This window comes from Salmo salar, chromosome ssa05, assembly GCF_905237065.1.
Source record: "Salmo salar chromosome ssa05, Ssal_v3.1, whole genome shotgun sequence".
NCBI lineage: Eukaryota > Metazoa > Chordata > Actinopteri > Salmoniformes > Salmonidae > Salmo > Salmo salar.
In genome coordinates, this window is record NC_059446.1 from 38,554,555 (window position 1) to 38,571,256 (window position 16,702).

The 16,702-nt window shown below is 46.7% G+C and overlaps 1 protein-coding gene across 5 annotated transcripts in view; it reads right to left on the reverse strand.

Moving 5' to 3' along the window:
- Window positions 1-16,702, reverse strand: part of LOC106604875 (protein diaphanous homolog 1) — a 137,486-nt gene that overhangs the window by 3,394 nt on the left and 117,390 nt on the right. For 2 of the 5 annotated variants that reach the window (XM_014199962.2, XM_014199961.2), the window contains 5 exons: window positions 15,674-15,798; window positions 13,830-13,994; window positions 13,244-13,376; window positions 9,437-9,526; window positions 1,375-1,425 (listed from right to left, as the gene is read on the reverse strand). In XM_014199962.2, coding sequence (XP_014055437.2) covers window positions 1,375-1,425; window positions 9,437-9,526; window positions 13,244-13,376; window positions 13,830-13,994; window positions 15,674-15,798 — 564 coding nt within the window. Of the gene's footprint in view, window positions 1-1,348; window positions 1,426-9,436; window positions 9,527-13,243; window positions 13,377-13,829; window positions 13,995-15,673; window positions 15,799-16,702 lie in introns of all 5 variants that reach the window. The other 3 variants (XM_014199965.2, XM_014199964.2, XM_014199963.2) reach the window with 3 other exon arrangements.

Consider the following 16,702-nt stretch of genomic DNA (forward strand, 5'->3'; position numbering starts at 1 on the left):
AGGATTGGAGGCTGTGAGGAGGGGAGAGGGAGGAGCAGGAAGGAACAGAGGAGGATTGGAGGCTGTGAGGAGGGGAGAGGGAGGAGCAGAAAGGAACAGAGGAGGATTGGAAGCTGTGAGGAGGGGAGAGGGAGGAGCAGGAAGGAACAGAGGAGGATTGGAGGCTGTGAGGAGGGGAGAGGGAGGAGCAGGAAGGAACAGAGGAGGATTGGAGGCTGTGAGGAGGGGAGAGGGAGGAGCAGGAAGGAACAGAGGAGGATTGGAGGCTGTGAGGAGGGGAGAGGGAGGAGCAGGAAGGAACAGAGGAGGATTGGAGGCTGTGAGGAGGGGGGACATGTAGAAGAGGGGGGGTGGAAGGAAGCAGAGAAGATTCATGTACTAGGAATATGAGAGAGACAGGAGAGCGGCATAAAGAGAGACAGGAGAGCGGCATAAAGAGAGACAGGAGAGCGGCATAAAGAGAGACAGGAGAGCGGCATAAAGAGAGACAGGAGAGCGGCATAAAGAGAGACAGGAGAGCGGCATAAAGAGAGACAGGAGAGCGGCATAAAGAGAGACAGGAGAGCGGCATAAAGAGAGACAGGAGAGCGGCATAAAGAGAGACAGGAGAGCGGCATAAAGAGAGACAGGAGAGCGGCATAAAGAGAGACAGGAGAGCGGCATAAAGAGAGACAGGAGAGCGGCATAAAGAGAGACAGGAGAGCGGCATAAAGAGAGACAGGAGAGCGGCATAAAGAGAGACAGGAGAGCGGCATAAAGAGAGACAGGAGAGCGGCATAAAGAGAGAGGAGAGGACCACATAGAAACAAAAGAGAGGATGTGGCACATAACCAGAGAGACAGGAATACACGGAAGAGTGAGAGCAGTGAAACCACTATATGAGAGAGAGACAGAGAGAGGAGAGAGAGAGATGGAGTGTGACAGATTGTTCCCTGTGGACAATGTGGACAATGTGACACGTTTATCATTCTAGCCTTTTCTCCTCTCCTCCTCTCCCCTTTATTCTCCTGCGTTTGGCGGACAGCTGTGCTAAAGCGGCCATTTAGAATGATATAGATCAGTGGGGGATTGTGGGTGTGTGGACTTGTGTATGCAAATGTATCAGAAGTAAGAGCCATTAATCCTCAAGCAACACCTGCTGCAAAATAACTTAACAGCAGTACATGTTGTACACGGTACGTGTGTGTGTGACATGAGGACCGAGCAGCGAGATATAGTAGTGGGTTCTGGAGTTGACCTAGAATGAAGGTGGCAGTTAGTTCGACTCTGGTCACAGATGCAAACAGGCACACACAAGCACGCAAATGCAAATGAATGAACCATGGCTGTTAACCACATTACAACACACAGTCACATGGTTCTGTTGACACACACGGGTTACCGAGCAGGTCTCCAGCACTAGCTGTGACAGGGACAGCACTGAGTCTGGGGAGGAAGAGGAGAGAGCGAGGAGGAGGAGGAGAGAGCGAGAGGAGGAGAAAGAGTGAGGAGGAGAGAGAGGAATATGGAGAGATACATTAGAGGTTACGCAACTCAGTTCCTTTCACTTGTTCAGTGCCGGGGTTTACAGAGCTTCATCCCTGCTGAAAAAACGCAGGCAGCTGTGGCTTTAAATTAGCACCTTGCTCTCATCTACCCCAGGGTGTTCAGAACAGAGATCTAACACACACTGGTTGGGGGGGGGTCGGAGAATCAGGGCGAGGACACTGGTTGGGGGGGGGTCAGAGAATCAGGGCGAGGACACTGGTTGGGGGGGGGTCAGAGAATCAGGGCGAGGACACTGGTTTGGGGGTCAGAGAATCAGGGCGAGGACATTGGGCGGGGGGGGGCAATCAATTTGAGTTATGTTAGTAACTGAGCATGCTGTCAGAACAACAGATACATTTCTAATTGATCAAGAACATGTTCATTTTGTGCCGATATTGACCTAAACCTTTAACCCTTATTTCTGAATGAATGATTGATCAATATGGCTTATGTTTCTTTCCATTGTGTGCAACTGGTTCTCCAGTCAGAGTTGAGAGGCGAATTTGGTTCTCGGCCTGTAGTTCCCTTCCCACCAGGAAATGAGATGTCTAGACCAGAACCCAGCACAATGCCTCACAACATGCTGCCTGTGATTACCTTTGTTTATAACTGTGTATGTATGTATGTATGTGTGTGTGTGGGACAGGGGAAATGGGGACACAGACAGGGTGGTGAGAAGATCATCTGTTACACATTACACAGGAGACTTATAATTACTGCCGGATGAGGAAATAAACCGTATAAACAGTGCCGGTAAGTGTGTGTTTCATTGTTTGTGTCTGCAGATGTGCTGGAGAGTGTGATTACGTGAGTGAGTGTGTAAATGAGTGACAGAGAGTAAGTGAGAAAGGCAAAGCAACGTGTGTTTAGATGGAACCGTTTTATTGTTAGATAGCCATGGTCTCTCAATACTCACAGCTATGTGTGTGTGTGAGAGAGTTAGATCAGTGTGTAGCGCGTGAGAGGACTATGAGCATGTAGTTTTGACATGATAGTCACAAGGCCAGTATGTATGGATGTTCCCAGCTGGAGCAGCAACCAGCGGATCTGGTTCTAGAAGCTCACGTCGCCCTCCTCAGGCTAGACAGGGTAACACACAGCTTTCCCAAAACCAGTCCTCAGTGGCAGTGTGAGTCAGTCATCTGGGCCTACTGCTCTGAAAGTAGACAGGGAGCCCCACAGTCCTTTATTAGGGTCGTCTCTGTTAAAAGGGCTGGCCTGCTGCGGAGCGAGTGTGTGTCTCTATTGTGACTGGCCCTTTTATGTGTCGCTCCATTGTGATTGGTGCTTTGCCATTCATTCTCTATTGTGATTGGTGGTTTAGGGTGGGGTTATGACCTAGCAGTTGGGCCTATAGTGATGTCAGGGATGCCTCATTGTGGTGCCATCATTCCATTAAATGAAAGAGGGAATAGCCAGTAGCTTGTAATTTCCTTAGAATGGCTGTGAGAGAGTCTATTTGGATAAAGTCTGTTACTCTGTGTCTAAGTGTGGGAGTATGTGAGTGTGTATATGTTAGTATTGGTATGCAAGCATATGTGTGTGTTGGTATGCAATGTGTGAGGGCCTGGTTTAAAAAGAGCAGTGCAGACAGAGGGAGGACAGCTGTAGCACCTCTCTCCCAGAGACAGCCAGAGAGAGCTGAGTCCCCGGCCATGACACAATGACCATAGCTGTGCTCGAATACCCATACTAACATACTACATTCTTAATGAGTATATACTACATACTATTACTTCATTTTAGAATATTGTAAACGAACAGTATGCTTTCAGTTGAGCGAACTAGCTCTTAGCATGTCTACCGGAAGTTGATGCCGTTGCTATGCAACCGCGTGCAAGCTAGTTAGCATAACAAACTATAAGGTAAAATTACTAGTTAGACATCAGGTGTGTTCTTAAAATTCTATCTGGAGTGCCAGAGTGCGCTCGTAAATTCAGAACGTTGTCAGATTGTCCATTTGTACATTCAGAGCGTTTGGCGCTCGGAGCGCGCACTGGACACTCGGGCCGAGGAGTAGGGTTGATTTGAGCGTTCTGACCGTACAACGGTAGTCAAGCACCCACGCTAACGTTGGCTAGCTTGCTAGCTAGCTTCTTCCAGAAACAACAAATGAGACCACTTTGACCATTTCACTCGCACTACCGGAGCTGGTTAGGCAGTTTTCATGTTATCCAGAGCGTTGGTGACTAACTGTGCTGGTGGCAACAATTTAATTACGCTTTTTAGGCCGACGTTTACTGACACCGGCCATATTCAACGAGTGTTGAGCGCTCGTAAATTCATTATTCTGCACTCTGAAATCGGGATAGTAAGAACGAATTTACGAAAGCACCCGAATGTCCATTGAGAACGCACAGCGACTATACCATTTAGCTAAGAATGACGGGAATAATCAAGTCCATAAACGTTGGGTAGTTAGCCTATAGTTAATATGCTGGCAAGTTTGATGTATAAGTAGCCAGCTAACGTTAGGTAGCTAGCGAACAACATATCGGTACATACTGCTGTAATGATACGTTATGTGGTTCGTATCTCTCTCAGAATGACCTTCTTGATCCTAATCAGTCAGGTTTCAAGACTGGGCATTCAACTGAGACTGCTCTTCTCTGTGTCACGGAGGCTCTCCGCACTGCTAAAGCTAACTCTCTCTCCTCTGCTCTCATCCTTCTAGACCTATCTGCTGCCTTTGATACTGTGAACCATCAGATCCTCCTCTCCACCCTCTCCGAGTTGGGCATCTCCGGCGCGGCCCACGCTTGGATTGCGTCCTACCTGACAGGTCGCTCCTACCAGGTGGCGTGGCGAGAATCTGTCTCCGCACCATGCGCTCTCACCACTGGTGTCCCCCAGGGCTCTGTTCTAGGCCCTCTCCTATTCTCGCTATACACCAAGTCACTTGGCTCTGTCATATCCTCACATGGTCTCTCCTATCATTGCTATGCAGACGACACACAATTAATCTTCTCCTTTCCCCCTTCTGATAACCAGGCGGCGAATCGCATCTCTGCATGTCTGTCAGACATATCAGTGTGGATGACAGATCACCAGCTCAAGCTGAACCTCGGCAAGACGGAGCTGCTCTTCCTCCCGGGGAAGGACTGCCCGTTCCATGATCTCGCCATCACGGTTGACAACTCCCTTGTGTCCTCCTCCCAGAGTGCTAAGAACCTTGGCGTGATCCTGGACAACACCCTGTCGTTCTCCACTAACATCAAGGCGGTGACCCGATCCTGTAGGTTCATGCTCTACAACATTCGCAGAGTACGACCCTGCCTCACACAGGAAGCGGCGCAGGTCCTAATCCAGGCACTTGTCATCTCCCGTCTGGATTACTGCAACTCGCTGTTGGCTGGGCTCCCTGCCTGTGCCATTAAACCCCTACAACTCATCCAGAACGCCGCAGCCCGTCTGGTGTTCAACCTTCCCAAGTTCTCTCACGTCACCCCACTCCTCCGCTCTCTCCACTGGCTTCCAGTTGAAGCTCGCATCCGCTACAAGACCATGGTGATTGCCTACGGAGCTGTGAAGGGAACGGCACCTCCATACCTTCAGGCTCTGATCAGGCCCTACACCCAAACAAGGGCACTGCGTTCATCCACCACTGGCCTGCTGGCCCCCCTACCTCTGAGGAAGCACAGTTCCCGCTCAGCCCAGTCAAAACTGTTCACTGCTCTGGCACCCCAATGGTGGAACAAGCTCCCTCACGACGCCAGGACAGCGGAGTCAATCACCACCTTCCGGAGACACCTGAAACCCCACCTCTTTAAGGAATACCTAGGATAGGATAAAGTAATCCTTCTAACCCCCCCCTTAAAAGATTTAGATGCACTATTGTAAAGTGGTTGTTCCACTGGATATCATAAGGTGAATGCACCATTTTGTAAGTCGCTCTGGATAAGAGCGTCTGCTAAATGACTTAAATGTAAATGTAATGTAATGTAAGGACAGCGTAGCTAACATACCGGTACATACTGCTGTAATGACACGCTATGTGGTTCGTAAGGACAGCGTAGCTAACATACCGGTACATAATGCTGTAATGATACGCTATGTGGTTCGTAAGGACAGCGTAGCTAACATACCGGTACATACTGCTGTAATGACACGCTATGTGGTTCGTAAGGACAGCGTAGCTAACATACCGGTACATACTGCTGTAATGACACGCTATGTGGTTCGTAAGGACAGCGTAGCTAACATACCGGTACATACTGCTGTAATGACACGCTATGTGGTTCGTAAGGACAGCGTAGCTAACATACCGGTACATAATGCTGTAATGATACGCTATGTGGTTCGTAAGGACAGCGTAGCTAACATACCGGTACATACTGCTGTAATGACACGCTATGTGGTTCGTAAGGACAGCGTAGCTAACATACCGGTACATACTGCTGTAATGACACGCTATGTGGTTCGTAAGGACAGCGTAGCTAACATACCGGTACATACTGCTGTAATGATACGCTATGTGGTTCGTAAGGACAGCGTAGCTAACATACCGGTACATACTGCTGTAATGACACGCTATGTGGTTCGTAAGGACAGCGTAGCCAATATAACGTGTAAGGTTACTTATCCGCTCTCGTACTTCGACTGCATATTTTCCGCCACTTTCTTCAAATCTCGAAACGATGTGAAGCCATGCTCATTTCCTGAAGAATTGCACTATGGCCCTAAAGTACGGAAATAGTGTCCTCTGCGTGTATACTGCCGATTTTAGTACGACAACCGGGAACTTTTGGTGTACTAACTATATCCATACCATGACGAATAAGCATAGTAAATACTCAATTCACATCACAAATAGTACTGTTAGTATTCGAACACAGCTCATGACAACACCCAGCATGAGGCTGGAACTGTGTGTGTGTGGGTGCTCTATCGTGAGGAAGAACAGGGGGATGTGCGTGAAAGAGTAATAGTAATGGCCGTACTAATGAAGTAACAAGAAGGTCTTAGAGGGTTTTCTATGTAGTGCATGCGGGTGTAGGTCCGTGTGCATGAGAGTCAGCATGTCAGCCATCTTAACTGAAACCAGCCCAGAGTACCAGGATGTACCTCCTCCTCTAGCCCGCTACAATAAGACCTCGGAGTCATCTGAGAGGCCAGCCTAGCTGGGGAGAACCCCGTGGCAGACTGGAAAAGGTGGCTTTGAAAATCAATGTGGAAAAATGAGACATTAACAAAGCTCTGATTGGCCTGAAAAAAACAACAACACACAGCTAGCCAACACAGACATAGAAAACAAGAACTAGGGAAGAGAGAGCACACATTTCCTGTTTGCGGTGTCTGACAGACCCTAGTGGGCACTTTTCTCCCCTTCTCTCTTCCCCCCTTTCCCTCATTCCTCTACCTCTTTCTTTCCTTCCTTTGGTTGTCTCTCATTCTGTTTAGCAGTGATTAGGTTGACTGGGCCTCACCTCCCTGTGATGAAGAGTTTTAGCTGTCCCTGGAAAATGCCTGTCAGAGTTAGAGGACCCCAAAGGACACTTCCACAGATCACTGAACCAAACTTGACAATCACCACACTCATAACACTGAAACGTCAAACACAACCGCCCGGAAGAGACGGGGAGTAGGAAAGATGAGAGGAGAGAGGCAAAGGGAGGAAGGGAAAGAGAAAGAGGGTGGGAGAAAAAAAAGGAGGGGGGGGGGAAGAATGTCTGGGCTCTAAGTAGCCTGTACTCTGGTGCTGTAACTTTGTGTATGTGTGTTTCTGTGACAGTGAGCTTTCTTAAGTGTGTGTGTGTACACGTGAGTGTGTGTGTGCAGCAGCTGAAGTGAGTAACTCAATAGGCCAGTGAAGCAGGAGAGAGTATTTAACCAGATTATGCGGGTGGTGTTCCTCTAGCCTGAGAGAGCGAGGCTGGAGAACTGTAGAGTAGAACAGGTCTGAGTGGAAGTCCGCACAGATCACTTAGAGACAGACTGACTGAAGCATGTGTTCACACAATGAACCCAGTCTAGACAGCTAGTGCTAGCCTCGGGCTAGCGGTTGTCAACAGAACATGGGTTAACCTGTTTAAAAAGGTCATTGTGAAGCCATATTTTTATAGTGTATTTCTATTCTATAACTGAACACCCCAGACCGCCACAAATCCCTGTCGCTGTCACCCTCTCCCCCCCTCCCTGTCCTGCCAGGTTGAGCTGACAGCACACCTCGGCCCTCTAGCAACAAAACAGATGGCACCGTACAAACAGGAGGCAGCAGGGGACTGAAGGCTTCATCAGAGGGAAGGTCACTGTTTGTGCATGAGAGAGAGTGTGTCCAAGAATGTACAGTGGCAAGAAAAAGTATGTGAACCCTTTGTAAATACCTGGATTTCTGAATAAATTGGTCATCAAATTTGATCTGATCTTCATCTTGGTCACAACAATAGACAAACACAGTTTGCTTAAACTAATAACACAAACAATTATAGGTTTTCATGTCTTTATTGAACACACTGTGTAAGGATTCACAGCGCAGAGTGGAAAAAGTAAGTGGACCATTGGATTTAATAACTGGTTGACCCTTCTTTGGCAGCAATAACCTCAACCAAACGTTTTCTGTAATTGCGGATCAGACCTGCACAACGGTCAGGAGGAATATTGGACCATTCCTCTTTACAAAACTGTTTCAGTTCAGCAATATTCTTAGGATGTCTGGTGTGAACTGCTCTCGAGGTCATGCCACAGCATCTCAAATCGGGTTGAGGTCAGGACTCTGACTGGGCCACTCCAGAAGGCGTATTATCTTCTGTTGAAGCCATTTTGTTGTTGATTTACTTCTGTGTTTTGGGTCGTTGTCTTGTTGCGTCAGCCAACTTCTGTTGAGCTTCAATTGGCGGACAGATAGCCTTACATTCTCCTGCAAAATGTCTTGATAAACTTGGGAATTCATTTTTCTGTCGATGATAGCAAGATGTCCAGGCCCTGAGGCAGCAAAGCAGCCTCAAACCATGACGCTCCCTCCACCAAACTTTACAGTGGGGATGAGGTTTTGATGTTGGTGTGCTGTGCCTTTTTTTTCTCCAAACAGTGTTGTGTGTTCCTTCCAAACAACTCAACTGTAGTTTCATCTGTCCACAGAATATTTTGCCAGAAGCGCTGTGGAACATCCAGGTGCACTTTGGCAAACTTCAGACGTGCAGCAATATTTTTTGGGGACAGCAGTGACTTCTTCCGTGGTGTCCTCCCATGAACGCCATTCTTGTTTAGTATTTTACGTATCGTAGACTCGTCAACAGAGATGTTAGCACGTTCCAGAGGTGTCTTTAGCTGACACCAGGATTCTTCTTAACCTCATTGAGCATTCTGCTCTGTGCTCTTGCAGTCATCTTTGCAGGATGGACACTCCTAGGGAGAGTAGCAACAGTGCTGAACTTTCTCCATTTATAGACAATTTGTCTTACTGTGGACTGATGAACATCAAGGCTTTGAGAGATACTTTTGTAACCCTTTCCAGCTTTATGCAAGTCAACAATTCTTAATCTTTGGTCTTCTGAGGTCTCTTTTGTTCGAGGCACGGTTCACATCAGGCAATGCTTCTTTCTTGTGAATAGCAAACTCACACGGCAGCTCTAACCAACATCTCCAATCTCGTCTCATTGATTAGACTCAAGGTTAGCTGACTCCTGACTCCAATTAGCTTTTGGAGTAGTCATTAGCCTAGGGGTTCACATACCTTTTCCAACCTACACTGGGAAAGTGTAAACTATGTAATCAATATAGACAAGTAAAATACAATAATTAGTGTGTTATTAGTTTAAGCACACTGTGTGTCTATTGCTGTGACTTAAATGAAGATCAGATCAAATTTGATGACCAATTTATGTAGAAATCCAGGCAATTCCAAAGGGTTCACATACATTTTTCTTGCCACTGTATGTATGTGAGAGTGAGTGAGTGAGTGTGTTCTTACCAGCTTGTCGTGGGCCTCTCTTCCTCTTGAAGGCAGCACCAGACTGCAGCGCCTCCAACAGGCCGTCCATGATACCAGTCTCATCACCCTCTGTATAGACACACACACACACACACACACACACACACACACAATCAATATCACATACACAACTTTATAACATATATAATCAATACAAAACACAGAAACATCCATATTTACCATAAAACACACATCATTTTCAGCATCCTTCATACAGACATACGACAGAGGAGAGTTCAGTAGACAAAGCAGCCCCCTACCTTCACAAACACACAGAACTCTCCCCCAGGGGGGTGGGGGAGTGTCACCAGTCACATGGACATGGTGGCCCATTACATACAGTAACCTAGTTGGGCACTGACCTAGTTCAGATCCTGTAGAGGCTGCAGGAGTACACACACACACACTCTCACACAATCTACAGGTCTAGTAAACTATGGCTCAATAATCTTCAATGTCGACCGGGGATGTCTACAATGTGTGTGTGTGTATGTTTATGTCTTTGTACCCCTGCGCAGACACAGTGTCTGGCTGTCTAACGGGGGCAGGGGACTCACTGGCATACTCAGGCATATGGTTTGAATTATTTTCACTTTGAACTAAAAGAAGGGAGGTTGACAGGGGGGGGGTGATGCATGGGGTTAAAGGTTGTTGTCTTCACCTCCCCCTCCCCCCACTAGCTTAATCCCACTGTAAGCCTAGCAGCAGATGGCTCCTAGACTTGTCTGTCACGTCAGAGAAAGTCACACACACACACACACACACACACACACACACACACACACACACACACACACACACACACACACACACACACACACACACACACACACACACACACACACACACACACACACACAGTGCAGGCCCACAACACAGCTCGCATACCCACCCAAGTGGCCGCAGCACACAACTGCACAGGCAGAAAACATGCAGTCGTGTTTTTATTTTTAACCAAAAGGAGAATACATCTGGCACAAAACCACTCCCACCTCCATAAATCACACGCTTGTGTTAAACCCAAAGCCATCCAGTGAAAACACATCTTCGAGGAAACTGCTTTTGGGTGGGTGTTAACGGCAGCAATAAAGGGACAAACCGGGACCGGTTTTAAAAAGCATGCTTTATAGGTTTACCTAATGACTTCTCAACTAAAATGAGATGACCGTATCCTAGGGCAAAGGCCCTCTCACTGCACAGCATGTATGCATTATTGTATGGAGCTACATTGGCTATAGGAAAGACTGTCTAACGATTGAATAGGGCAAATTACACTATCGACTGCCCTATCATTTCTGCAAGGTTTATTTTGATCATTTTTTATTTTATTTACATTAATTAGCTATCAACAAGTGTTTCAAATTGATTAACTCACATATGATCCCTAAAAACTGTTGCACAATACTGATTTAATGAACACAGCCATTGATAATCTATGGTTGGAAATCAATAGGAGAGTGAGTGGTGGTCAAGGTCATTATCAAATGCTCTCTGACCGGTGTGTAACGATGACCCCAACAAAAACAAGGTATAGCAAGGCAGTGAGTTAAAATGGCATAAACTCTGCTAATCCGGTAATAGCATTAGAGAATCAGCATTAGAGATAAAGCTGGAGAAAATACCAGCGATTCTCTAAAGATGTCCCTTAGACACCCCCACACAGCCTGGTGTCATCATGTGCAGAACAAGAGCACCCCTAATGGTATTACTTGACAAATACACACACACACACACACACACACACACACACACACACACACACACACAACAGCCCCCCCCTTCGGCCACGAGAGATGGTTTACCCAGCATGACTACCACTCTTGCAGGTCTTGTCCATCCCCACCCCTGTCCTGTCATCCCATCTATCCCTTTCTCCTCTCCGTGTCCCTCCCTCTGTTTGGAGAGGACCAACGCTGTCTAATCCCCCTGAGACATCTGTTGCTCTACAACTCCCCTCCCCCACCCCCCCTCACACAGGCTCTAAGGTAGAGCCACAGCACTCCCAGTGGCTACACGCCACACACACCCACGTGTCTTCTCTCGCTCACCCCCTCGCCCCCCCACCCACAAACACACCCTCTTTCATGCAGCACTGACACCTAGCTGCAGACCTGGGGAACTATGCAGGACTGTTGCTACTGAGGAATATGAACAGTTCCCAGGTCAGCTTACAGCTTACAGCTGCTGTCCCTAATTCAATAGGCTTTTGCCATTGGCACTAAACCCTAGAATACATACACTGAAGACTAAGCATAAATAAACTAGGCCTAAATCCTGATTTTAAATGAGCAGTAGTATAAGTAATATCGCTGTATTTTAATCTTAATTTATATGCTGGTATTATAATGTAATATCACCTAATCTAATGACCGTACCGACGCGAGTGTCTATGTGAGAGAAACTGAGGACAGTATCTCTGTGTTTATTTCACATGGGAATGTTAAGGCCATGAGCTCCAAACACACTCTGACCTCACAGAGTTCAACCAACTAGTGTGCGTGTCGGAGAGAGGGAGGGTGTGAGAAGCAGGAAGTAAATGTGAAGCAAAGTAATTATGAAGAGAGACCTTGAACACAGGTCAACACGCACAAAAAAAGACTAGGTGAGTGTGTGTACTGTGTGTGTGTGTTTAACTAGGTTGTGAAGAATACCACAGAGCTTTGACAGTCCTACCACCTGTATGTAAAAGGACCCTCCCCTCCCAGCCACACACAAGCGTTCAGTCAAGTTTCATGGTCAACTGTCGACATGAAGCTCAATAGGCACTCAAAGCTCTATGAATGAATGAATGGATGGATGGATGGTGCGCGCGCGCGTGTGTGTGTGTGTGTGTGTGTGTTTTGAATGTCTGTCGTGGTTGACCATTGAAAACTGACTCCTTCACGTTCGACACACTGCACGGAGAATTGGTTTGGATGGCAGGTAGATCACTTACTGGCCCTTTAAAAAGAAAGGGGAGAAGTGATGGAAAGAATTAGGGAGAGATGGAAGAAAAAGAGGGAGGAGAAGAGCCAGCTGGAACACATCATCAGGAGAGGGGGCGCACACACACACACACACACACACACACACACAGAGCGCTGTAGCAGAGAGGAATTCTGTTGACTGTGGAACTGTGGAGTCCCAAGGGAGACCAACTGGAGCCAAGAGAAGGAATGTTCCGAAAGTAGGTCAGAGAAAGAAAAGTGGGGGAGGGACAGCGTGTGTGAGGGTGTAGAAGGCAAAAGTGACTAATTTGTGGTCCGTTTGTATGGGTTTCAGCGCAATGCCCTGTGTGTGTGTGTGTGTGTGTGTGTGTGTGTGTCAGGATAAGACGGCCGCTATCCCAGCCTGTTTGAATCTCAGACAGAGGGACGTATTTGTGGAGCTAGAGAGTTCCTCCATCTTCTTACTCTTTTCTGAGACAAAAATCCCTCGTTCCAAAAACAACGGTACGAGGGGATAAGACAGAGACTATAGTCTCCTCCACATTTGTGTCCTCCGTCTCTCGTTCACGCGCTCTTTCCTCTCGCTCTGTGCAGAGATCCTCTATATTAGATTATCTGAGGTCTGCTGTGGATTACTGGAGAAACACACACACACACACACACACACACACACACACACACACACACACACACACACACACACACACACACACACAGAGATCCCGCAGTACAGTGGGCTCTGACTGCCCCCAGCTGGTATCAAGGAGAAGTTCAGTTCACAAAACACCCTTCCCCCCCCCCCCCACACACCTACCCACCCCCACACGTTGACCCACTCCTCTCCCACAGACACTCTGACCTGCGTTGAGGTCCAGTTGTTGGCTTCTCTTCTGTTTCTCCTCCTTCTCCCTGTCAGCCTTCTCTCTGGCCAGCTTTGCTCTCTTGATCTTCTCCTCCGCCTCCCTCCTCTTCGCATTCTCCTTCACCGCTTGCTGAGGGGACATGGACACAAGAGACGGTGAGTGCGTGTGTGCGCGAGAGGGGGGGGGGGGGGGGAGAGAGAGCGAGCGCGCGAAAAGTGTGACACCCGAGAAACATTTCAAGAGTTGGCCTGTGTGCCAAGACAACCGGGTCAAACAAGCCAGCAGCTGCAGGACCACGGAGCTCTCTTAGTAAACCACAGTCGCAGTTTAAACGGCTTAAAATGCCGTTACCAAACGCGATGTCAACACTAGGAACAAGTGGCTAAACCTGTCCCCAGGTTTCCCCTTCCTCCTCCTTCCCTCTAATGTGTTTGTTTAGGCTAAGAGGAAACTGATAAGACCTGTAGACTACACCTGCCTACTAACACAGTAAATATTACTTGCAGACAGGTGAGGAGAAACAGGTGCTGTTCGCTATCGATCCGAAACGAGAGACACGCACGCGAGCGAGCGCACACTCACCTGGAACATGTTCTTGAAGTTGTTGAGGTCGCCGAAGAACTCTTCGACAGAAATCTTGCGAGGGTCGAACACAAAGTAGTCCCCCAGGTCAGAGTACTGCTTCTCCATGTTCTTATGCATCATGTCCAACTTCTCATACTGCTCTCTGGCACTGCCCACGAAGCTGTGAGGAACAGCGTTAAGGAACACACAGAGGCATACACACTCACACACACACTCAGCATGGAAGACCTGGCCTGCAGGAAATGACATCAGAGGATGTTTCCGTTCTCCGTCGTAATTCGCCGGATGTGCGGCGCTCCTTAGAAACAACACTTTACACATAACTTTATTGGATCAGAGGAAGTGAAAATGACTCGCGTTAAGTTTGACTTAACCTGTTAGGGCTAGGGGGCAGCATTTGCACGTCTGGATAAAAAAATGTACCCGATTTAATCTGGTTACTAATCCTACCCAGTAACTAGAATATGCATATACTTATTATATATGGATAGAAAACACTCTAAAGTTTCTAAAACTGTTTGAATGGTGTCTGTGAGTATAACAGAACTCATTTGGCAGGCAAAACCCTGAGACATTTTCTGACAGGAAGTGGATACCTGATGTGTTGTATTACCTTTAAACCTATGCCATTGAAAAACACTGGGGCTGAGGAATATTTTGGCACTTCCTATTGCTTCCACTAGATGTCACCAGCCTTTACAAAGTGTTTTGAGTCTTCTGGAGGGAGATCTGACCGAACAAGAGCCATGGAACGATGATGTCCCATTAGACACCTGGCGCGCGAGTTCATGTTGGGTACCCTCGTTCCAATACGTTATAAAAGAGTATGCATTCGTCCACCTTGAATATTATTCATGTTCTGGTTAAAAAGGCCCTAATGATTTATGCTATACAACGTTTGACATGTTTGAACGAACGTAAATATATTTTTTCCCCTCGTTCATGACGAGAAGTCCGGCTGGCTTAGATCATGTGCTAACAAGACGGAGATTTTTGGACATAAATGATGAGCTTTTTTGAACAAAACTACATTCGTTATGGACCTGTGATACCTGGAAGTGACATCTGATGAAGAGAATCAAAGGTAATGGATTATTTACATAGTATTTTCGATTTTAGATCTCCCCAACATGACGTCTAGTCTGTATCGCAACGCGTATTTTTCTGGGCGCAGTGCTCAGATTATTGCAAAGTGTGATTTCCCAGTAAGGTTATTTTTAAATCTGGCAAGTTGATTGCGTTCAAGAGATGTAAATCTATAATTCTTTAAATGACAATATAATATTTTACCAATGTTTTCTAATTTTAATTATTTAATTTGTGACGCTGACTTGACTGCCGGTTATTGGAGGGAAACGATTTCCTCAACATCAATGCCATAGTAAAACGCTGTTTTTGGATATAAATATGAACTTGATAGAACTAAAAATGCATGCATTGTCTAACATAATGTCCTAGGAGTGTCATCTGATGGAGATTGTAAAAGGTTAGTGCATCATTTTAGCTGGTTTTATGGTTTTGGTGACCCTGTCTTTGAATTGACAAAACATTACACACAACTCTTGTAAATGTACTGTCCTAACATACTCTAAATTTATGCTTTCGCCGTAAAACCTTTTTGAAATCGTAAAACGTGGTTAGATTAAGGAGATGTTTATCTTTCAAAGGGTGTAAAATAGTTGTATGTTTGAAAAATTTGAATTTTGACATTTATTTGGATTCAAATTTGCCGCTCTTGAAATGCACCTGCTGTTGATGGAGTGCACCACGGGTGGCACGCTAGCGTCCCACCTAGCCCATAGAGGTTAAGAGTGAATGTGATTTGCAGTAGTAAAGGATATATTCATTTTCTCTATGAACATGTCCCTGTCACTCTGTGGAGGAGGGAAGGTCTCCAGGTCTTTGTCCAGACTCTTCAGCGCACGGCCCATCTGCTCCAAGTTCTTCTGCAGAGTCTCAGCCGACACTGGCACAGGGGTTAGAGGTGAAAGGGCAACACGTGTCATGAAAGGCAAAGGGATGAGGAGAGAAAACAAGGAAAGGAAAACTGTGTCTGAATATTTGCATCCCCCGCCCCCGCCCTAGTCCTGAGGGTAGGTGTTAGGTGTAGTCTAGGGTTGGGTAATATTACGATAGCATCGTCTAGCGTCTTATTGACAGCCATCGCCGACGGTGACGACACCGTGATGTGACAGGCGATGGTTTAGCCCATTTAAAACTTGACTGGCGCCGCGCCGTAGGCCTAAGGAACCGGGTCGGTCAGCACACGGGTGACATTCCGAGTAATCTGCCGGGTCCTATTTGCTATAGCCCTACTTCAATAAACAGCCTGTTATGTAAGCCTATAGAACGCAACAGAGTATAGTAGGCTAGACAGAGGTGAACATTCCACCAAAGCAGCGCAAAATGTCCAGTCAGAGTACTGCTTCTCTCTCTAGCTCTGTAGGACGCATAGGCCTTATAGCTCAAAGCTATTCCGTTTATTTATAACGAACACTCCTTAACTATATTGGGTCTAGCTGTTAAAAGAACAAAAAAAATGCAGGCTATATCCCCTCGTCTCTCCATTCGATATGAATAGGACTTTGGGCCAAGCTACACTTTCATCATTTTACACATGCGTGGTAGCCAGGGGACTAATAACGAGAGAGATCAAACATTTACATTACATTTACATTTAAGTCATTTAGCAGACGCTCTTATCCAGAGCGACTTACAAATTGGTGCATTCACCTTATAATATCCAGTGGAACAACCACTTTACAAAAGTGCATCTAAATCTTTTAAGGGGGGGGGGTTAGAAGGATTACTTTATCCATTTAAAAGAGTTTACTGAGTAAAGCCAGTGTGAGGTGTGAGAGGGAGGGTGA